We start from the raw sequence: 19,203 nt of genomic DNA, 5'->3' as shown, positions 1-19,203 counted from the left end.
AATTTGAAAGATAGTTGTTTCTAAGACAAGTAGGAGTGGAATCCTCAGAAGAAGGTATTGATGAACCAGGTGACTAAAAATACCTGGATTCTGTCATTTGGCAAGTTGTTTCATTTTTAATTTGAATCTATGAGCTGTGTATCATCCTACTAATATTTACAACCCATGAACCTTAGAAATGAGGCTTACCTCTGATAGAAGAAATTAGTATAATCTAATGACAAAAGAAGGGCAGCAGAGTCTCTCAAGGCAATCAAAGTGAAAAGACCGATCTCAGAACAGTCAGTCACAGAAAGCCTTTGAGCAGCTATGGCAATCTGTCTTTCTGGGGCCAAAATCTCTCCAAATTATGGATACTAAGTGGGGGGAAATCTACTTTTGACACAATTTCAAAGTATTCTTTTCTACAGTGATAAAGACCTTGGCCATTATGCAGTCTACATTATTGTTTACATCTAAAATATAAATAAAACTTCTCTTTGAGTCTATCTCATTTAACATTACTAAGTTAGACTCTTAAGTGAGTTTGACCAAGAGTTTTACATTTATATTAATATAAATTATCTCCAGAAAAATGGCCAACAGCAAAACCATGTCCTCCGTCAACAGCAACTCCCAGAAAGGATTTGCCAAACTCTATCAAAATGAAAAGTCGTTGGGGAGGGATTACTTCTGAAATGTTATGAATAACATGAAGAAGTTAAGGCTTCCTGAATTTACTATGTATTAGGCAATGATCAAAGGGTTTTTTGAATGGTATTTCTTTCAATCCTTAAAATCAAGATATTATTGGCAATACTATATTTAAAGGTGAAAAATTAGGTCTGAAGAGATGAAGTCAATGGACCAGCTCACTTAGATGTAGTAAGTAGAAGAGCTGGGGTTTGAAGTCAGATGACTTGACAGACATCTGAAGGGATGTCTGTGACTTGTCTTGGATCCTAGAGCTGATTGTTGGCATGATCAAACTCCTATTTTGTCAAACTTTTGGAAGCTTCACTGGCTCCCATTAACCATAGCTGATGGTGAACAAGGGACACAATTTGGATCTTAACTTTCATCAATCATATTGTCTTTCTGAAAATTTAGAGCTTGCACTAGTAATAAAATAATTTTAAAACATTTAAAAAAATGTTAACAATCTCAAACTTAAAGAGTTGCAAGATATTACAAAGATATTTGGTCTCCAGTCAGATGAGACCGAGCTGATAACATGATGCCTCATCACCCTTAAACCATTCAGCATTTATTACCTTCAAATAAACATTCAGCCTATTGAAATTCAGTCATCAAAATCAGGAACTTTACACTGTTACATCACTATCAGTTAATCTTCAGGCCATTCAATTTCTACCGCTGTCCCAATAATGCCCTTTATAATAAAACGCTTCAGATCAGAATCATTATTATATGTCTCTTTACTAGAAATGAGATTTTAAAAGAATTTTTAAGTGGGTACACTAAAACAAAGCCAAATACAAAGGTGTTTCAAGAAGTAGGTTTCCTTTTTCTGCCGTTCCCTAAAGGCAATCCCTGTTACCAGCGTCGCATGCACATTGCCAGACAGTCTAAGTTCCTCTTAGTTCAGGGAAAAGGAAGATCAGATGTAGGAGTTTTTTTTATAAGGATGTTAATATCTGTTAAGAGCTTTATAGATTGTCATCAAGACAAAGTTTAAAGAAAAAATTTCCAAGTTAATGCATTTTTCCAGGTTTTTAACAATAAGGTCATCTTTCACTTGAAGAAGATAAAATTCGTTTCTTGTCAATAAATTTATTATTTTACCTCTCTATGGACACTAAGAATCCTTTGTAATTCAGTTGTTTTAAATGTTTGGAATATCTTTTAGATTATACCATGATAGTGTAAAATTGTTTTTTAGATTATATTTAATATTCAAAAGTAAATTAACCAAGCCATTCTTAATATTGTATATGACCACATAAATGCTTAGAAAATGGTTAATTAGAAAATGGTTAATCATGATGAAAATTTCAAAATTCATTTCTGATTCTTTTAAACTTAAGTCAAAACTTTCCTTTTTTTCTAGGAAATATATTAAAAATGGGTCTGTAACTTAAAATGTGGAAACTCTGATGTGGTCATCTTATTCAACTGGCCCAGTGGTCTAAGGAGAGAGATTTACTCATATTGGCAGCAATGAGTAAAACAAAATGAATAAAAGAAAACAGGACTGCGAGAGAGTTTCTGAGGACATTCTAGTTCCTGCTCCCAGTCTCTTCCTGAGAACTACTTGGTTTCCTGCCTTTGGATTCTGTGCTGTGGAATTCCACAGGGCCCTTAAAATAAATATCCACTATCACGTCTTTTTAAATTTTTGCTTAAGTTAGTTTGCGTTGGTTTGTGCTACTTGCAACATTTCTAAGGGAATGGATAGGGGAATTGAGGTCCACTTGGAGCTGGAGAAATCTGAAGAAACACTGTTCCCCTGTGTGTTCCCTGAGACTGTGTGGGCTCCCCATAAGAAGTCCAAATTTTTCCAAGAACAGGTATAGACAATGGAACCAAGTGGAGGAACATATGTAAATCAAATTGCTTTCAGAGTTTTTCTTTAGTCAAATGATGAGCTGCTGTCAGGTTAAACTCATCTGTTGTTCCCCTTCTAATTTAAAAATATTTAAGTTGTTCCACTTCTAATTTAAAGATATTTCCTAACTAATTCTTACTTTGATAATTTGTCCAAAAAATTAAAAACAAATTTTAGTAAATTTTATAGGCCATTTCCTGCCCTTCTCATTAGAGACACTTTTTGAAACAGGAAAGGGTTTAGTATTTCTTACTGGTCTAAGAATAAAGACACTGCTAATTAATTTCAGGTCTTAGTAAAAGGTGTGAAAAAAATTCATGACAGGATACTCAAGACAAAAGCATGTGTAATGATGAAGGCTAACAACTCAATTTTAATTTTAAAAAGTTCACGAAAACAGCTGGCATTTCTCACAACTTTCCTTAATATAAAGTGATTTATTAGACTGTTTGCTTTGGCACTGTCATACAGCATGGAGTTTTCATCTCCACATCTTGGCAAAATTTGGGTAATGCAGAACCCATACTACGGCTGAGCACAGGCTCTCATATATGCATTTCCATGTTCCCATATGCCTGATTTTGGCTTGCATTGGCAACTCTTCTTCCTAAACTTTTTGAGGAAGTGATAATAAGTAATAATAGGGGTGCTGCATATAGTTTTTAACTCTAATGTTAGCAGGGATTTTAGAAGAGTTCCAGTTGTCTTCTAAGAGGGTTTGATTCATTTCTCTTGACTCATGTGCATATCCAGAAATCTGACATTACTGAGCATCCTATTCTGGCACTGGCAAGTTGCAAGCATTCCAGCCATAATGTAATAATATCAAGAGTTTCTTTATGGAGATATCATCTGCAATCATCTCCAAAATAGTCCATGTGCTCTATATTCCAATACCACCATATTTGTCTTGGTATTAATTGAGATGTAGGGAAGGAAAATAGCGGCTTAAACATGGTGCCTATGACTACAATGTCCTGAAGGATCCTGACTTCCCCCAGCTTATAATGTTATCCTTAGATAATAATTTGTGGTTCTGCCCTTGATCCAAGATAGCTGTTGAAGTCTTAGCCAATACATCTACATTCCAGGCAGGAATGTGAAAGAAGGGAAGAAACAAAGATTTCAGTCTGATCTGGATTTCAAAGCAAGGTACCTAGAAGCTATCATTAGCTTCCACATCAGACTGTAAAGGAGTAAAATAGGAATTATGCAAAGTCCATGGTTATTAACTACATTGGTCACACTCAAAGTTTCTTAAGGAGTATACATAACTTTTCTTCTTGTCTAACCTGCTTAATGACCCTATTTACTAGGTCCAAATACTGGCAGACCCGGTAGTCTCTGCTGACCTGGGGCTACTAATACTCTTCAGATGCAAAGAATAAAGCCTCATTCAGGTGACCTCAAAATGATGGCACATTTACTATATTTGCATGGATGGCAGAAATGACACTCTGACATCTGAGTGTAGATCAAATAATTGTTAGAGTTTCCAAATGCCTCACCTTTGGGACCCATCCAACATGATCCCAGTCAATAGCTAACATTAGCTTTCAAACTAGGTGAAACTATAATTGTGGAAGCAAAGCCTCCAATATTCAGCAGCTACCCACAAGTGATACCCATATGGAGAAGGTAATAGCCCTAACCACTGAGTCCTGTGAATTATTTTGAAAAAATAAATAATTGTGGTTATTTTAACCTGCAAAATATTGGGGTGGTTTGTTATAAAGTAATGGATAATCTGGATGGTCAGGACTCAAGAAAACCTTCATGATCAGAAAGGGCAATGCAGGAGAATATAATGTTTATAACTAGGAGGATCTTTCAGGATTCAATATGATTCAGGTGAGTAGATTATCTTTGTATCCTTGGATGTCAGTCAGGATCCAATCAGGAAAAAGAAACAGTAACTTAAACAAGAAAATTTTAATCAATCATTGTAACAATGTCTTAAGAATAACAGGACTGATAAATAACAGTTAAGGAAAAAGAACTCTAAAACAATACAGAAATCATGAATATATGGTACAGTCATTAACTTTAGTTGCTGAGGCAGAGTACTATAATAAGGAGCAAATCTGGAAGAGCCTCTCTCTCAGGACTGAGATCTAGACCTTACCAGAGAGGAAGCAGTCTGCTGGCTGGTGGTTTACTGAGTTGTATCACTAACAAAATAAGCTTGGAATCTGGTTTCTGGAGAGTTGGGGGAATATTACCAAAATGAGCTGAACTGGAAAAGTTATGGAGAAAAAAGAATGAAATCAAAAGCTGGTTCATAGGAAAGGTCAAGAAAATTGATCTCTACTCAGATTCACAAAAAATAAACGGCAAACAAAGATCACCAATACTAGCAATGAAAAAAGAGGGCACCCTGAGTCTTCAGACTTAAAAAATTTGCCTTAGCTACATGACAAAGATTAATTCCATAAGGGACACAAACTACTAAAATTCACTTAAGAAATAAATAACCTGAATAGTTCCATGTATACAAAGAAATTGACCTTGTAGTTTAATACTTTCCTACAAAGAAAACCTCAGGTCCAGAAGGCTTATGGTAAATTCTAGCAAACATTTAAGGAAGAAATAACACCAATTATATAAGTATTATCCAGAAAATAAAAGAGGAACACTTAATTTTATAAGGTTAGGTTTACCTTGATACCCAAACAATTACAAAACTACTGAATATCCACAAACATTGCCTAAAAAATTAGCAACAAAATATTAGCAAATCAAGATAAACTATAAAAAGGATAATACAAGTGGACTTTATTCCAAGAATGATTGTTTCAGCATTTCAATCAATGTGATTGTATTAACGGACTTTTATCAGAAGCATAGCTGCATCTATATATAACCAGTTATGATCCAGAACATTTCCAGCACCATAAGGATCCTTCGTTTTGCCCTTTCGAAACCACATTCACTTCCTTTTATACTAATCCTCCCCCTTAACTTCTAGCAACCACTAATCAGCCCTCCATTTTCATAATTTTTCTAATTCAAGAATGTTACATATATGTAATTATATGGTATGTAACCCTGAAGGAGTCTTTTTTTTTTTTTCAATCAGCATTATTTTCTGGAGATTTATCCTAGTTGTTTCATATATGAAGTACTTCAGTCCTTTTTATTGCTTGTAAGTACTCCATGGTATGGAGTTTTAATCACTGAAGAGTTTTGTTTAATCCATTGAAGACATCTGGGTTATTTTCAGTCTTTGGTTATTATAAATAAATCTGGGACCTCCCTGGTGGCGCAAGGGATTAAGCACCACACTTTGAGGCAATCCGCAGTCTCTGCAGCACGAGTTCAAGCCCTGGCCAGTCAGGGAACAACCCACATGGTGCAGCAGACCTCTCCTGACTCGCCCGCTGCTCCCATCAGTAGTGTATTTCAATCAGTCTGCCTGTTCTGTTCCCCACTCTGTCTCTGGTGAATCCTCTCACCCCCCACATCTCTGGCCTGTACTCTAGCTCTTGTATGCAAAAATAAATAAATCTTCTATAGGATTCATGTACAAGTTTTTGTATGAATATAATTTCTACTTTGGAATAAATGCTCAAGATTGAAATTCTTGAATCTTATGGCTTATTTTAAGAAATTGCCAAGCTTTTGTCTTTGAGAGTGGCAGTAACAGTGCACATATTTCCCTTAGTGGTCCAGTTTCTCTGCTGGCGCAGTTGGACAGCTATATGTGAAAAAAATTAGTATCAACTGAAACTTCACACCTTGTACAAAAATTACTTCAAAATGCAGTATGAGTCTAAAATGTAAAACATAAGACTGAAAGACTTTTAGTAGTAAACAGGAAAAAAAAATCAATAAACCTAGTCAAAAAGTTCTTAGCTTTATAGCAAGACAATCCGTAAATAAAAAATGGATAAACTAGACTTAATAAAAAATTTGTTCTATGAAAGATTCTTAAAAAAATGAAGACAAGGCTCACAGGTTAGAAGAAAATACTTGCAACTCACATATATGACAAAGTATTTGTATCCAGAGGTATAAAGAGTTCTTAAAATTCAACACAAGAAAAATAAGTAAATTAGTTAAAAAAAAAAAAAAGGGCAAACAGTGTAGCTCTTTCACCAAAGATGATAGATGGATGGTAAAAAGCACATGAAGATTACCACTATTAGTCATTAGGGAAACGCAAATTAAAACTACGAGATCCCAGTACACATTATTAGAATGGCAAAAACTAAAATAAACACACAAAAATGACTATCAAATACTGGTGAAGATGCAGAACTGGAACTCACATATTTCTTGGGCGGGGGGTGGAATACAAAATAATAGAACTATGGCAAAGAACTTTTTGCAGTTTATTATAAACATGGAATTACCATGAGTCACAGGATTCCACTCCTAGGTATTTGACAGAGAAATGCAAAAAACTATTTTACACAAACACCTATACATGAATAACAGCTTCTCAATAGTCAAAAACTGGAAAAACTTTGTATCAACCAATGGGAAAGCTACTTTCTCCAGAAAAGGAAACCTAACTAAGGTGTAGATTCTTTTAATAATGTCTCAATTTTATTCATGTCTCTTTGCCTGTGTCTTTTCCACCTGTTGATTTTGTTTTGTCTGTGTGATTTGCAAATGGGAAAATAGCAAATGTGATACTATCAGATTTGGAAAGCACTTGTACATTCGCACTTACTCTGGAGCTGGGAACCCTCTGCTACCATGTGAAGAAGTCTGTATGAACCTACTGGAGAAGTGATCCCCTATTGCTCCAGTCATATCAGCTGAGGCCCTGGATATATGGATTCCCCAAAGGTTCCATCTCAGCAGTTCAACTGGCCTACATTTGCCCAGTCAACCCACAGATTCCTAGGAAATACTGATAAATGTTTGCTGTTTCAAGTCACTATGTTTGGATGCGCTTTTTAGCAGCAAGAGCTAAGAGTGTTGATAACGAGTTTATTCTAATCTCTAATCTGCAGACCAAAAACCAAATTAGTTGGGTCTTTTTCCTTCTAAAGTAGTGGACCTCAACCTTAGCTGCACATTGGAGTAACCTGGCAAGCTTTATAAAATAATCATGCCTGGATCCTACTCCACACATCTAATTTAATAGGGCTAGGAGACTGTCTGACCACAGAAATTTTTACGACACCCTAAGTGATACTAATGAGCAGAAAAACCAGCATGTTACCTAATATTGGCCTACTCCATAGACAATATAGAGCACAGTCATGACTCTTCTGCTCATGTGTCTAACAAATTCCCTTCAGAAAGTAGTATTGACAGTGGGTACCAAGCTGGTCCCCAAGACTTTTGACAAATGTCTGAGAAATTAGAGCTTCACTGGTATTGAGTCACAGCTTTTTTCTAGATGTGACAATACTGTCTTACTCTCTATGGTCTTGGTAATAACCACAATAATTTAAATAAATACGACCTTAAGAATACCTGAAATATTCTCACATTTTAATCTTCTATTTTTTGGGAATCTAACATTCTTGGTGTAAGATGTTTATTATAGGCAGGATATGATAATGCTAGTCTCACTTTTTTCTACCTAAAAAATATAAAATCTTTTGAGAAAAACAGCCAAGGATGTACCTAACTTGGACTAGTAAAATGAGATTTACAATTAAATGCACTGACTTAACAAAGGACTCAAAAATAAAAAAACAAACCAATTAAAAACCAAAAAACCAGGAACCTTAAAATCAAATTTTGGGTAAACCTTAAGTTGTAATTTAAAGTTTAAAAGAAACAAATCTTTTTCCAGGCACAAATGAAATTAATTATACAACTACTAATAAGCATATTAAGATTATACTAATAAGCATATTAAGATTGACGATGTTTCATTGATGATAGCTAAATACAGGGATCAGTAGGAACAATGCTTTATTTTACTTAATAACCTGTCAGTGTTTTATGATAAAAGCACAATTCCTTGCATTTTTCTGTTACAATGAACAATATAGTTTTTTTCCTTTCCTTTTCAGAGACTATTTGTATATCCATATATTTACTGTATTAATATCACTGTGAGTCTTACAACATTTTATTCTAGAAAAAATATACTACATTGCTAGGTCTGAATTTTTAATACCAAAAATGTCAAATTTACTATTAACCAGAAACCTGGCCAAATTCCTACTACTTCTCAAAAACTACCATATTTATCATTTGTCCAAGTGGCCATTTTGGCTTTTATTTTAATTTACTTATATACTAAATAGTTTATTGTCTAAAACTTAGATAATCTAGATCAGATGAGATCTAGGAATATTAAGGCATTGAAAATATGTTTTAATTTAATTTTTAAAAGAATTAAGATTTTTTAAAACTCTGTAACAGCATATTACCCTTTCAAGCATTCCAAAAATGTGAAGGGCAGAAGAAATTTTCTGTTACTACAAACAGAATTCATTGCAGTGCTCATAAACAATTCAAATATAATTATGAGCAATGCAAATCTTGAACTGCCTCTTCATGGACTTGTAATCTTAAAGAGTCAGTTTTTCAGATATTGTTCCAGAGGGCATTTGAAATAAATATATGAAATAAATCAGTCCTATAAACAATAAAAATATTTCATACTTTTATTTGCAAATAATCTTATGGGCTAACTATGATTAACATGACCAAACAACAAAGAAAGTTACTGATTCCTATCCATTATGGCTAGAAAAATAAATATCCTAATAGAAATCTAAACCTGCCTCCTGCTTCCAGAGAAATTTTAATGTATTGCACACACATATTTTCAAATTGTTCCTCTTATTCAGACTTAAGATTGAGTAATAGGGCACTGTTCTATTCTTTACAATTTCAAACAGTCATTAAAAAAGCTAACTTTTTTTTTTAAGGATGAACTGAATTTTATAGAACAAAAATTTGATAAATCCTATATTTTGGGTAATTCTTAAATTATTATTAATCACTGGAAATATACAGTAAAAATCTGTCAGACACACACAATTAAGTCCAACCATTACTTATAGAGAGAAATTCTAAAATGATCATACTAAGATTTTATTCTATTCTTTGTTCCCCCAAAATAATCCTTTAACCATTCTGTATACTTTAGGAGATCATATTCTCAATCCAAAAAGAAAAATCATACAGTTAAGCTATTTGACTTTTTGTTTCTTTCTTGCTTGAAACTGCTCTGTTTTGTTCTTTATAGATTTAATCAACACTGACAAGGCAGGATCAATGGACCTCTTTTGTGATTCTTTTTGAATTTCACTCTCTTTTTTCTTTATTGCCTGAGTACGTTCTTGTTCTTTTTGTTCTCTCTGCCGGGCTTTCTCCTCAAGGATTTTTTCCATAGCTTTTGTTTTCTTGAAACTAGGATCTGAAGGATCCAAATTGAATAAGTGGGATGTATACATTGCCTGAAACCGTGCATCTGTAACATTTACCTACAAGTCCAAAAGGAAAACATGAATTAAAAAAATTAAATCAGCAAGTTATTGATTATATAAAATACAAATGGGTGCATTTTGGATTGATTCCCTGTTTTCCCACAGATCTTCAATGGACTTTTAAGGCTTGAACCACAATGCACAGAACATATTTATTCTTATCGTGAAGGTTTTAAGGAATGCCTATAATGTGTATATAGAGTGATCTGGTCACTTAAGCCACTGTAGAAGGTTTCCCCAGGCTTCCAATGTTAAAACTATTTCTGGCTGGGAAAATTAAGCCAGTGATAGTATCTCCTACTGGAGTTTTATGTGTTGTTTCTGCATTTTGAGTACATCAAAAAAAAAACCAAAAAAAACTTTAAAATTAGTGGCCACTGAGCAAAAGATTTAAAGACCACTATGAGAAAGAGAGCACCCTTGAGACCAAGATCAGGTCAGCTACAAGTCCCAAATTTATCTTCTTATCTTTTTATAAAAGCACAAAATTTACATTTAAGAGTGTACCCTTAACTCCAGTTGAGTTTTTAAGTGTTGACAGGCACAGAGGTGACCAGTAAGAAAGGTAGCACAACTCACTGCCATCCATCATTCCGACGGAAAAGATGAGTTCATCTGTAGATGGACTAGTGCTACTTATAGTAATGATGTGATACTACCACCAAACACCCATGAAAAATGGTTTTGCTCATAATTACTAAGGTGTGAAGATAGTTCTCATAATAGCAGATTTTTCTATATATCATTCTTTGCTTTTAACTTTCCATGAAACAACCAATTCACTGAAAAGTTCAGTGGAAGACCGGAATACATGGAACTGACTTACATAAACTGGAGTTACAGCGTGTTCTCAAAAGCCCTCTATATGCTACTTGGATGTTAATCTGTATGCTTTCTCCATTCTTTGAATAAATTTAAAAATTTCCCCTTGTTCTTCCATGTTAGCACTTGGAAATCATTAAGTAGTTTCTGACAGCTGTTGTGTTCTCTGTAGAGGACCCAAACTCATGCACAGCGATTGTATGGATATTGGGAATGTGTATTTAGCAAAATTAGGGAAAAGAAGGCGCAATGGTAATAGGAATTAGCAATTAAAAAAGCATAGTCTACTGCAATGACCATTGTATGCAGTGAGTGTAGTATGGTATTATGTGAACCTGTTGTTTCTTATTTAGACTTATGTATATGTTTCCTAGTATGAGTATCACAATGCATGCGATTCTAACATTAAAAAAAAGCTGACTTTTGGTTCAATTCCAGTTTTAACAGGCTAATAAGTTTTATCTCTGGTTACCTCAAAGTCATCCTCTAATAATTCTTTCTTTTTCATAAGTTGTTTTTTCTTCTTTTTGCTCAGATTCTGGTGCTCCACAATTTTGTTATAATTGAAGTGCTTCTTGCTCTCCTCCTCCTCATCCATCACAAGCAAAGCCATTTCAGCCTATAAGTTTTAAATAAAAAAGTTCAAACTTACAACATCAATGTTTTTACCCCCAGAACAGTAGTGGGGGCAGATATCCCCTCTAGGAAAAGAAAACTCAGTCACTACTGCTCCAGGATGACATCTGTCATCTGCAAACTGATTGTGGATTACCAAAACTCACAAAGAGTTCTTTGTAGAACACTAAGGCAAAATTTTTAGAAGCAACATGACTAAGAGCAGAATAGTGGTTAAAGTTTGTACTGAAAAAAAAAAAAAAAAAAAATCAGATCATATTTTACTATGGGTAACCGGCCAGTAGGATGTAGAAACATGTGTCCCCAAGTCTTCCAAATAAAAATTCTCCATTTTCATTTGTTTTTTTCAAGCAATGATGCAAAATCTAGCAAATGTGTAGTATATTGTGATACAAATTAAACTTTGCAAATATAAATTTTAATAACAAGAAATTTCTTTTTTCTTTTATTTTTGCTTTTACTTTTTCTGTATTAAAACATTTACATCAAGGCTGGATGCTAACATGTGTTTTTTAAATCTAAAGTAATGTCAGTATCTGGTGCAACAGGAGCTTTGTTGCCGCTTTGCGCAGGAATGTGATAAGGGACACAACGGCGGGGGACACAACAGTTGTTGAGCAGGTTTGCAAGGTAAGACTCTGCTACTTGAGTAGAAGTTCTTGTGCCATTTAATGAAAGCATACAAGCTAGTAAAAGGTGATCATGCGACAATGGTATAAAGGTGGGGTTGGAATGGGGGACAAAGTTTTATGAGGAACAGTAAAGGGGACATCGTGACCATACATCAAGAGACATTTGCATCAGCAAAGTATATGTGCTGATGTTATCACAGGCAGTTACCCGAAGACCACCATGGAGAGAGCTGAGTTATGTAATCAGGTCAACAGCAGCCTAGGCATTCCAGGGCCTGCCTCATGATACAGGGCTTTACTCCACAGGTAGTCAAGGAATGCTCTGCTGTAATTCGTGGAGAGCAAATAGGTCACATTTGCCCATGAGTGGCCAGCTCGTAGGAACCCACAAGTATCCACTAAATACATATTTTCCACTGACCATGGTAAGTCTTTGAAAATCTCGGGAGCACCCTCTGGAACCCTCTAGATTAAACAACCATGTTTACTAGAAAAATTAAGAGTATGCTGCCAGACTTTTGCATATCTTCCTCTATTAGCACCTTACACCGCTTTATTTTCCTTTCACGTCTATCACTGGCACCTGCAGTTAGCTTTCTTTTTAAAGAAAGATTTCTTTGTGCTCTTTAACTCTATGAGCACTACCGTATTTACAATAAATGGAGAATTAGAAAAGATGCATTAAAAAGTATAATTTAGGTGACCATGTCAGTGATAGTGAAATTGTTGCCTCCAATTCCTACTTCAGCAAAAATACATGTTATTATGTGCTGTGGATCTTTGGCATCACTGATGCATAAAGTTCACTGCACTGCCAAGACAGGGTTTAATTTTGTCCTTTAAATTTCCGTTTGTAATAAAAATGGAGGGGAATTAGTATTTGATAAGTCATAAAAGCAAAGTCTGCATTACAAAACAAAGTATTATTGAATTAAAATTTATGGTTATATGATTTTTGTTTTAATAGTAATATTATGTCTCAATTATAGTAAGAGTTTCACATAGTAAGACACTTACTGTTAAGCCTTGGGCTTAAGGTAAATTTTAACTTTCCATCAGTTGGAGAAATGTTTAGTAAAAATCTATTTGAATACCACACTGATAAAATATTTAATATGCATTTTATTAAACTTATTTATAAATTTCATTGCTAAGATCAGTTATGATTATTTTTTAAATTAGGGACTACCCACATGAACAACTGTATTTAAATTGTACATATTCCTATATCACTAAGATCAGAAACAAGTGTTGGTGAGGATGTGGAGAAAAAGGAACCCTTGTCCCTCCTTGGTGGGAGGGTAAACTGGTCCAGCCCTATGAGGAATAGCATGGAGGTCTGTCAAAATATTACAAATGGATCTCCCATGTGACCCAGCAATTCCGCTCCCAGATATGGAATCAAAGAATATAAAAACATGAATTTGAAGGGATATATGTACTCCTATATTGATTGCACCCCTATTTATAATAGCTGTGTTATGGAAACAGCCCAAATACCCAAGGTCAGAGAAGAATATCAGAAAAGTGTGTGTGTATTTGTGTGTGTGTAATGGAATACTACTCAGCTATAAGAAAGAGTGCACTCTTGTTGTTTGCCACAACATGGATGTATAATTCTAAGTGAAAAAAGTGAGAAGGAGAAAGACAAATACTGGATGGTCTCATTTATATGTGGAATATTGAGAAACACAACAAAGGTTCAGTCAAACCAAACCAGTAATAAACTCTTAACATCTGATTGCAAAATGGAGGTAACCAGAGGACAATGGTGGTGGGAGAGAAGGGGACCAATGAAACATGCAGAGGATTGTCTGGGCGCTAGTGGTGGGCAGGGTATGAAAATATTCATTTGTAGAAGTTTGAACCTATAACCCCTGAAGCAGGGGTGAAATAAATATAATAGGGGAAAAATAAATAAAAAAATAATAAACTGTACATATTATTCATGAGGTATGTAACAGTAATCAAGTTTTACCTTTTGTCTTTCTATTTCACTTTCTTCTTCTGGAGCTGCGCCATCTTTTGCAGATTTCATCGATTTTTTCTTTATGCCTGACATAACAAGCCAACAGAGGTGGGGTAAAATTTAAAAGACTATCAGCAACAATCTTTTTATACTAGAAACAAAAATACAAGATAACTAGGAATAATCTTGCAATAAATGTACAGAAATTTAATGTAAAAAAATTACTGATAGATGACTATAGCTATGAATATAAAAATTCATTACTTTTGGATGAACTGACTAAATATTATAAAGAAGGAATTTCTTCTCAAAGTATAATTGCATATCAACTAAAAAAGGAAAAATGTAAAATCATTTCAATAAACATTGAATAAACATTTGCTAAAATTCAATATCCAATCATGATAAACATATACATTTAATAAAATTCTTAGTGAGATTCTACTTAAAGAATCTTGATTAATAAAATAGATTTGATATGAGTGATATTGGTGTACTAAAATGTACTATGCAAAGTAAAACAAAATACAGTGTATAAAACAAGAAGAACAGATTAGAATGTTTAGTATATAATAAAATATAGCATTATAAACAAATTGGGGGGGCAGAAGTATTGTTCAAAGACTGGTGCTGGGCAATTTGCTCTATTCTGAAAAACAAAACAAAACCTGAAAAAGAAATTAGTCTTGCCTCATGAAATACAGTAAAAATAAAATACAGGTAAAGAGTTAGACATTAAAATAAACAGATCCTATGAGAAAATACAAGAGACTTTTTACCTGAACTTAAAATAGAAGAAATACTTTCCTAACATAGAAACAAATCACAACAAAACCTAAGTGATTTGAATATATAAACGCTTTTCTTATAAAAACATCTCAACTACAAAACCCACCTGTGCTACCAAAGCATCTGTCTGTATTTCCAAGCAGAAATATTATTGCATGCAGTCCTCCCTAAAGTGAAAATGATTACTGCTCCTATCTCAACTGTTACTCAGGGAATGATGTATCCATGTTAAATAATATTTTCTCTGTATTAAAGTATATGAATGTATTTATACATATAAGTATCATCAAGATTCCACTTGTGCCCTACACCTAAATTTGCTTCTGCTATTATGTTGTCAAGGTAAGAGCCCCTTTTTAAGTGAATGGACAAGTGACATATGTAGGAGATCATTCATGGCAGCGGAAAAAAAAAAAAAATCAGGCTGTATATGATTATAACACAAAGGAAATAAAGATCTTCACATACAGCTGTGGGAAATAATTTCAAAGAGCCCACAATGAACTAATCTGGATTTTATAACAACCTGGTGAAAAGTCATAAAAATAAACTTGAAAGGAAAGTTGCAACAAGGGAGGAAAAAAGAATCTTCAAGATGGTCAGAGCTAAAACTGATACCTAATATTAGTATGATGAGTACGAGGGAAATGAAAGTGTCTATTCTGAAATGTTATCTTTATTTTTCAGTGACTCTTTTCTCAAGTAAAAAACCACATCTTGATCTCCTGGAATTGCTGCAAAAAATACATATGGATTGACTCTAACAAGTTGAATACTTAGAGACTAGAAATTTGAAGTCAGAATTTTATAGTTAACAATGCTTACTGAGAATACTCTCTCTTTAAGGAAAATATGTAACAGAATACATTTATGGAAAAAGATAAACTGCAAAAAAATGATTTGCAAAAGGATTATTAAAGGAAATTCCATTTTCCATTACTTACAATGCCAGAGAACTGTTCCCATAAAAAAACTAAAAAAGTAGCTTCAGAGGGCTTAGTTGAACATTTCTTTTGAAAGAGTAGTTAAGGGAATTCATTGGAGTGTAGACCAGGGCTCCTAGTGATTCACTAATTTTTTTTTTTTTAAAGATTTACTTATTTATACATACAAGAACTGTGGTACAGGCCAGAGGTGTGGGGAGTGAGAGGATTCACCAGAGACAGAGTGGGGAGCAAAACAAGCAGATAGACTGAAATACACTGCTGAGGGTAGCAGCGGGTGAGTCAGCAGAGGTCTGCTGTGCCATGTGGAATAGAACTTGTGCTGCAGAGTCTGCGGATTGCCTCATAGGTTGCACCTTAACCCCTTGCGCCACCAGGGAGGCCCGTGATTCACGATTTTGCAGCAAGTTTCTACATCCAAGATCAATGCCCATAATAAGACGCAGTCTATTAATCTTCCTCTAGACACTGTGTCTTTGCTAGGAAATCTAGCCATCTCTAGCTCTTATAGGTCCTGGCTTGGGCTTTGGTCTTCACAATGTGCTTACAGAGTTACAAAAATGAAGGGGGCCAGGCCTGCCTGGTGGCGCAGGGGATGAAGTCTCAGCGCTATTGAGCTATCACCAGACACTGCAGCATGAGTTAAGTCCCTGGCCCCAGAGCTGAACCACATGGCAGATCTGACCCACATGACGCAGCAGACCTCTGCAGTCTACCTGCTGCTCCCCTCAGCAGTGCATTTCAGTGGATCTGCTTGTTCTGCTCCCCACTCAGTCTCTGGTGAATCCTCTCATAGCTCCGTACCTCTGACCTATACCCCAGTTCTTGTATGCATAAATAAATAAAAATAAATCTTTAAAAAAAATGAAGAAGGCCTCCCCAGTGGCGTAGCGCGTTGAGCACAGTGCTGTGAAGCTGTTCCCAGCCTCTGCAGCGCGGGTCCCATTCCCAGCCGGCCAGGGAGATTCCCACATGGTGCGGCAGACCTCTCCTGTTTCAACCGCTGCTCCCCTCAGCATTCTTTCGGTCCATCTGCCTTTTCTGCTCCCCGCTCTGTCTCTGGTGAATCCTCTCAGGCCTCTGGCCTGTACCCCAGGTATTGAATAAATAAATAATAAATCTTAAAAAAAAAAAAAAAATGAAGGGGACCAATAGGGTTCATCTGCCACTGAATTTTGTGCATTTCAACTATGTTCATTTAGTTTTAGTTTACTCATCTATAAAATGAGCTGACGTTTTGATTAGAGATAGAATGCAAAGGAAATTATTTGTAAATTATAAAAACATACAAGCAGTATATCTCACTCAACAAAGTGGTTGAATGAATCAAATCTATGTACATTATTAGATTTTCATGAAAATGTACCAAATATCCAAAGTTATCAAAAAAATGAATACATTTTAATAGGGTACATTTACATGTGATATACTTCATTTTATTTTCTCAAAAATAAAATCTTATTAAAGAGGTTATGTAATTAGACAGTAATAAACAAATATTGCATAAAAAATAATTTCAGAAGGACATTATTTTCTTGAAGCTTCAAGTTTGTCATTTAGAGAAAAACAGAAAAATTATAGCAAGTTTACAGTGTAAAGGAAGGAAAAATTAGAAAATATTTCTAGTACTTATATTGGCTCCTGACCTGTGCTAAACACTGGACCTGGCATCAATCAATAAGGTGAACTTCTTCGTATTTTGAAAAGCAATATGGGACTGCCCAAGGGAAAGGTGGATACATGTATCCAAATCTATCTGGCTTAAAAGGCTTCTGTCCTGTTCAACCCTGAGACTTAAACTACACACCTGTCCAGACACCAGTGCTTTTCTTCCTATTCGCAGCTGTTCCTTCTCAGTTTAAGCTTTCCCCCCTACTTTCCAAGTACAGGCATACCTCATTTATTGTGCTTCACTTTACTGTACTTTGCAGATACTTACAAATTGAAGGTTTGTGGCAACCTCATGTCAAACAAGTCTATTGGCACCATTTTCCAAAAGCATGTGTTCACTTATCTCTGTCAAATTTTATTAAAGTATGTACACTGTTTTTCTAAACATAATGCTACTGCACACTTAATAGACTACAGTATAGTATAAACATAACTTTTATATGCACCAAAAAATTCCTATTGCCAGCTTTATTGCATGGCCAGTAAAGAAAATTTACAATATTTCCGAGGTGGGCCTGTAGTACCTCCTCAAGTATGACTGGAGGCTTTATTCAACCTCATAGTACAATCACATCCCCCTCTCTTATCAGTACTTTTTACCTCTAGTCCCACAGTTTATATGCTTTTGCACTTTGACTTTTAAGTTGATCTTCCAGACTCACATTTATGTCAACTTTATACCTCCATTTGGATAGCTAACTGACATCTCAAGGAGATTACACACAAATAGACCTACAGACTTTATTTCTCACCTAAACCTATTTTCTAAACTCATTAAACGGAAAAGCATTCTTTTAGAGACCCAAACCAATCTAGGAGTTAGGTTAAATTTTTTCCTTATCCAAATAAACCAGCTAGTCCACCTTCACAATATATCCAGAATCCCATTTCTTTTTCTCCTTCTAGTTCCATTATTGGCATGCCCTCAAAGTCAACCATCATTATTTGTCCAGATCTCTACCAAAGCCTGAACTCCCAGTTCTCGCCAGTGTCTTTCTTCAATCTGTTTTCTTCACAGGAAATAGAGCAATATGTTAATAAAATATATACCACCCTCCCGCGCTTCTGACTGTACCCAGTGCATGTATAAACAAAACAAACAAACAAATAATAAATAAATAAAACATGCCTCTATAAAAAAAAAAAAAAAAAAATTAAAAAAAAAAAAAATATATACCAGATCACATCACATTAAGACCTTTCAGTGGCTTCCCATTGACAGTAGAGTAAAAACCGAATTTTTTGAAATGATAAGGCCCTGCATGTTTGGTCCTGTATCCTCGCCTGGTCTCATAACAAATTCCTTCTCTGGCCAGGTATCTTTCAATTTCTGTTACATGACAAATTCTTTCTCACCTCACAGCCTTTTTACCCACATTCCCCTTTGCAAAGCTTTTAATCCAGCACTTTATGCCAGACTCCCCCTCATTCTGTCTCAGCTCATATGTCATTCACTACTTCAGAGAAGCCTTCTTTGTCTATCCTATATAAAATAAGCTATGCTTCCTCTTCCTCCCAGTTAGGCTGTCTATATCAGCCTACTTATTTCTTTTAAGGCATCAACCATATTTTCAAAATAGTCTAATTATATAAAATAATTATTCTGAAGATGTAGATCAAAAAGTACATTGAAAATAAGCAAATTTTATCTATACTCCCCCTTGGAACTTTTGATATTAATGTTAGAAAAGCTTATTTATGATCTGAAAATGCTAACTCCAAGACACAAGCTTCTCCAACCTATCAAACTATTTAACTTGTTCTTTGAGTCCTACCCTAAGTT

At 34.8% G+C, this 19,203-nt stretch overlaps 1 protein-coding gene across 2 annotated transcripts in view; it reads right to left on the bottom strand.

The window, feature by feature from the left end:
• Positions 1-4,500: 4,500 nt before the first annotated feature.
• The window catches only part of ESF1 (ESF1 nucleolar pre-rRNA processing protein homolog), a 62,289-nt gene continuing 47,586 nt past the window's right edge, over positions 4,501-19,203 (bottom strand). For both annotated transcript variants that reach the window (XM_037494536.2, XM_054696259.1), the window contains exons 12-14: positions 14,026-14,102; positions 11,252-11,398; positions 4,501-9,954 (exon numbers count right to left, since the gene is read on the bottom strand). In XM_037494536.2, coding sequence (XP_037350433.1) covers positions 9,661-9,954; positions 11,252-11,398; positions 14,026-14,102 — 518 coding nt within the window. In that variant the 3' untranslated portion in view covers positions 4,501-9,660. The remainder of the gene's footprint in view (positions 9,955-11,251; positions 11,399-14,025; positions 14,103-19,203) is intronic.

Source organism: Talpa occidentalis, unplaced genomic scaffold (genome assembly GCF_014898055.3).
Source record: "Talpa occidentalis isolate TD23 unplaced genomic scaffold, MPIMG_talOcc4v2.1 talOcc4.10, whole genome shotgun sequence".
In the NCBI taxonomy this organism is placed as follows: domain Eukaryota; kingdom Metazoa; phylum Chordata; class Mammalia; order Eulipotyphla; family Talpidae; genus Talpa; species Talpa occidentalis.
The sequence above is the reverse complement of the archived record's forward strand: the minus strand, read 5'-3'. Positions and strand labels throughout refer to the sequence as shown.